A 4,802-nucleotide genomic window follows, 5' to 3' on the forward strand; every position below is an offset into this window, starting at 1 on the left:
ACTGGACTTTGAGGAGTGGGTTGGAATGTGCACTCCCCTCATGACCTGTGCACCTGATTCGCTCCAGTCCCTTCCCTGGGGGGCTGATGGATCCCGCTCCAGCAGGAAGCACTGGTTGTGATGGGAAATGCAGAGACAGCACAGGTGAGGGAGAGGGTCTGTGAGGGCTTCACCAGGCCAAGAGTGCACTGAGAAACACAGTTGTGGCATGCACAGGTTCGGAACAACATGTTGAAATTTAGAGATATGCACATTTTGATACATAAATAAAAATAGGATTGTATTGGCAATAATATATAGAAAGAGCTCTGAAATAAACTGATATATATAGATGGCGAACTGATTTTCAGCATGAAAACCAACAATACACAATGGATAAATCAAAGTCTCTCCCTAAGAGGGTGTTAGAAAAACTGGATCTACACATGCAGAGAATTAAGAATTTTAGTTTACGATAGACACAAAAAATCAACTCTAAATGGGATACATAGTTAAATGTATGCCTTGCAATTGTAAAATTTCCCCTACCCAGAAAATAATATTAAGAATGATTTCCTGTATTTCAAATTAAAGTCACAGACAACAAAAGCAGAATTGAACAAGTGAAACTACATCACAACAAAAAGATGCTGGCAAAGCGTGGAAAAAATTCCAACAGACAGAATGGGAGAATATAATTTCAAGTCACGAATCTGAAAAAGTGTTAATATCCACAATATACATGCAACTTCTACAACTCATTAGCAAAATCATAATCATCTGATTGTAAAATGGTCAGTTTTACACCTTAAAAAATTATGAACATAGATTCTTCCCTCTGGGTAATGGAAAGTTTTATGGTACACTTGGTTAGGGTAGACTTTGTAGTTATTCAATCCAAAATTAATATATGTGGTGTTAGCCGGGTGTGGTTGCTCACACCTGTAATCCCAGAACTCTGAAAGGCTGAGTTGGGTGGAACATCTGAGGTCAGGAGTTTGAGACCAGCCTGACCAATATGATGAAACCCCGTCTCCACTAAAAATACAAAAATTAGCCAGAAATGGTCACATATATATATTTCTGATTTTACTTAATATATGTTAGAAAATTGTCAGCAGTTGACTCTAGTTTAGGTAGATTGTCAATGATAAAATGAGTGGGCCTGATTCCATCAGAGCAGAACTGGATAAAATTAAATTCCATGGTAATTCGGCAGCTTCACCTCTCTCTGGGACTTCCAGCCTGCACTTACTGATGGATGATCTTCTGGACATTGGATATTCCCAATCATCTCCAAAAACTGTCATCCTCTACGTCTCACAGAAATGTGGCATGTCCACCTGTAGCTTGTCAACCCTGAATAACAGACAGAAAGAGACTCTAAAGTGTGATAATATTTATTCTAGGATGTGCATTGCAATGGAAATATGTATGGGTGCATTCAGGTTGGTAAAGGAAGATAAAGAATTAAGGAAAAATGAGGAGGGTTACATCAGCTGTTTTGAGACAATTATCCTGGACTAGAAGGATCAGTAATAGAGGTAACATCGGTGTGAGGTTGAACAAGCAGTTGCTGGGCAGATATACTTGGAGAAGTAATTCTTTTAAGGTTGTGATGGTTTTTGTGCAAGGTTGTGGCGGTGCAGAGTCTATAATAGTTCTTGTTATCAGGAATATGTGTGTTAGAACCCTCCTTCATGGCCTTCCCCAGCTTCATTCATTAGGGTTTTAACACAAGTGGCTCCATCTTGATTCTGATGAATTTCCCAAGCTCTTTCTAACACTACTTCTGAAGCAGATGACTCTGACGGCTTGAACAGGGTTAATTCCACATCCTCATCCCATTTGATAAAATAAGTTTATCCCCTTCACTATTAACGGCCAATTGCATTCCCACATGAGTCTATACACAACACAGTGGAGGGTCCTGAGAAAATGGGGAGGGAAGGAAGTCCCATCAGCCTCTCCCACGTGGCTGCAGGAGCCACAGGCTGAGCCCCACCTGAGCTCCAAGAAAATTCCTTGAGCCCTGGAAGGTAGACCACGGAGGTTATCTGTTTCTTTTTCAGGAAGCAGGAAAAACAAAAAGGGAGAACAAACACTCCAAAAAAAGAACATGGATTGGGAGCAAAAGGAGCACCAGGTCAGTGCTGACGCTGATTGGATTTAGTGTCAGGAGAAGGGTCAGACGAGAAACCTGTGAGCTTCTACATGACACTGACCCTGGCCCAGCCTCTCTATTGGCTGCAATCAGAATCCCAAAGACTGTTCCAATCCTGGAATCTCCCTGAGGTTTCTGTCCTGGGTCTGATTGGAGAAGACTCACCAGGCACCGCTCAGTTTCCTCAGGACTCTGATCTTGGTGGCCATGGTTGAGGCCTTTTCATCTCTGTAAACGTCAGTCTGCATTTGGTGCATGTGAGAATAGGTCCTCATATTAAAATGATATTTTTAAAAATATATAGAGATGACATTAGGAAGCACAGAATTCTAAACTTAGAGAGGTTTGCTGGAGAAACCGTGAGGAGAAGACGAGGTCCCACATCCTGACAGGAAATCAGCCTCTATAGCACCTGCCTCTGGGGTTGACTCTGATCAGTGCATCCTGAGCGCCCCCTGCAGCTGATTTCGCCTGAACGTTTCTGCAGGGAGGTTTGTGTCTGGGCTCACACTGACTTCCCCTCACTGTCTCTTGCACAGTAATAGACAGCTGTGTCCTCAGCTCTCAGGCTGTTCATTTGCAGATACAGTGTGTTCTTGGCGTTGTCTCTGGAGATGGTGAATCGGCCCTTGACAGAGTCTGGGTACCATGTGCTACCACCGCTACCACTACTAATACGTGAGACCCACTCCAGCCCCTTCCCTGGAGCCTGGCGGACCCAGGCCATGTTGTAGTCACTGAAGGTGAATCCAGAGGCTACACAGGAGAGTCTCAGGGACCCCTCAGGCTGTACCAAGCCTCCCCCAGACTCCACCAGCTGCACCTCACACTGGACACCTGCAAACAAGAAGAAACCCCGGTCAGAAACTTCTACATGAATCCACTGTTTATCTCACTCTTATCCACTCACACTCAATTTCAATAGTTCTGAATGAATTACCTTTTAAAATAGCAACAAGAAAAACCCAGCTCGGCCCAAACTCCATGGTGCGTCCTCTGTGTTCCGTCCTGATCACCAAATGAAAACACCTGAAAATCTCAGGTCTGGGTCTCCTCCCCAGAGCTGCAGGGTCAGGGCTGGGCTGGTTTTCATCAGCAGAGGGAGGGCTCTATGTGCATGTCTCCCACTATATAGCAAGCTCTGGGGTGAGAAGCCTGAGGAGACAGTGGGGCTCAGAGCATGAGGAGTGTCCTGGGGCAGATTTGTGATATTGGTAGCATTTTGAAAATTGTGGTTACTTATTGAAAGTTTGTTCTGTGATAAAATATTAAAACCTATAAAACTTACAATTTTGTAATTTCTATTTTAAAACAGTGATATTGAGGTACAATCGATCTACATAAACTGTGTATATTTAAAGTTAGCACCAATCATCTTTTATTTTTACATATGCAGAGGAAACATGGTATGTGGTAGCAACGTCATTTCCATGTTACAGATGAAAAATTACCAGCAAAAGCACAGATGGGTTGTACAATGTCCCCAGAGCTCACATTTGGTCAGAGTGAGCCTGGGTATCTGGGCCTGTGCTTCTCACCGCTGGACCTGACTGCTCCCTGAACCAAGCCCAGCACACAGGGGTCGCAGCTAGTGAGGTTTGTAGAACCTCTTCTCTGTAATGAGAACACGGTGTGATGTGTATGCACTGTTGTGATTACCTAACAATTGTAAAGAAAAGCACATTTCCTACAGTTTCATTTTCTTGGGTGTCACGCATTTTCTCATGTTAGCATCTATCTTTCCATCAATGTTTATTGAACAAATTATCCACTTATTTGCAATAGTCTTATTGAGGCATTATTGCTGTGTAATAAATATTGCTTAATTAATGTGTGCATTTTAATAAGCTCTGAAGCCAAGCATGGTCTTACATACCAGTATTCCCAGCTATGTACAGCAGCGGGAGGAGGATTGCTGGAGACCCAGGGTCTGAGGCTGCAGAGAGCTATGATCTCACCACTGAGCTCCAGCCTAGATGACAAAGCAAGATCATGTCTCCAAAGGAAAAAAATGCAATTTCAAATGTGCTCACCTGTGCTTCCCGAATAACAAGATAACAGTCAAGATAACAATGCGTCACACTTAAAAGTTTCCCTGGGTTCCTCCAGTTCCTGCCTCCCAGTCATTTTTCTCTCACCGTACTGAGTCAGTCCCTCAGGTTTGTTACTTCAGATCTATTTTTCAAGATTTGGTTAAAGTGAAACCTTACAGTTTCTATTTCATTTGTGTGGCTTCTTGTTCAGCATAATTACTTGCGAGTCAGTAATTTGGTTGTGTATGAAGAATGTGTTCATTGTAATGAGGAATAGTGTTCCAGTTAATGACTGTGCCCCTAGTGTTTATAAAGCTCCTTAATATTTTTGTTACTTCCAGTTTCTGAGTGTTACAAATAAAGCTTCTACTCAGCCTGGAGATGCAGGCATCCCAGAAAACATTGTATTATTTTTACAACGAACCTTACTGAACTGGAAATTAGCACATTTTCTTTAAAACATCAGATTATTGATGTTGTAGGACAAACAAGGGACCTTACATCTTGTGAATCTCAGTGACCTGCAGGAACAAACAGGAAGAGAATATGACCTTATCTGGGGCAGAGGCCAGCAAATGTCATGTAAGTGAATGCAGGGTTAACTTAGACATATTCTTTAGATTGTT

At 42.5% G+C, this 4,802-nt stretch overlaps 1 gene segment (V, D, J or C); it reads right to left on the reverse strand.

Annotated features, from left to right (window-relative positions):
* Nucleotides 1–2,648: 2,648 nt before the first annotated feature.
* On the reverse strand, nucleotides 2,649–3,196 carry LOC104664699. The segment is given in 2 exon segments: nucleotides 2,649–2,980; nucleotides 3,084–3,196. Coding segments are annotated over 2 exon segments (378 nt in total).
* Nucleotides 3,197–4,802: the final 1,606 nt, after the last annotated feature.

This window comes from Rhinopithecus roxellana, chromosome 5, assembly GCF_007565055.1.
Source record: "Rhinopithecus roxellana isolate Shanxi Qingling chromosome 5, ASM756505v1, whole genome shotgun sequence".
NCBI classification, from domain to species: Eukaryota; Metazoa; Chordata; class Mammalia; order Primates; family Cercopithecidae; genus Rhinopithecus; species Rhinopithecus roxellana.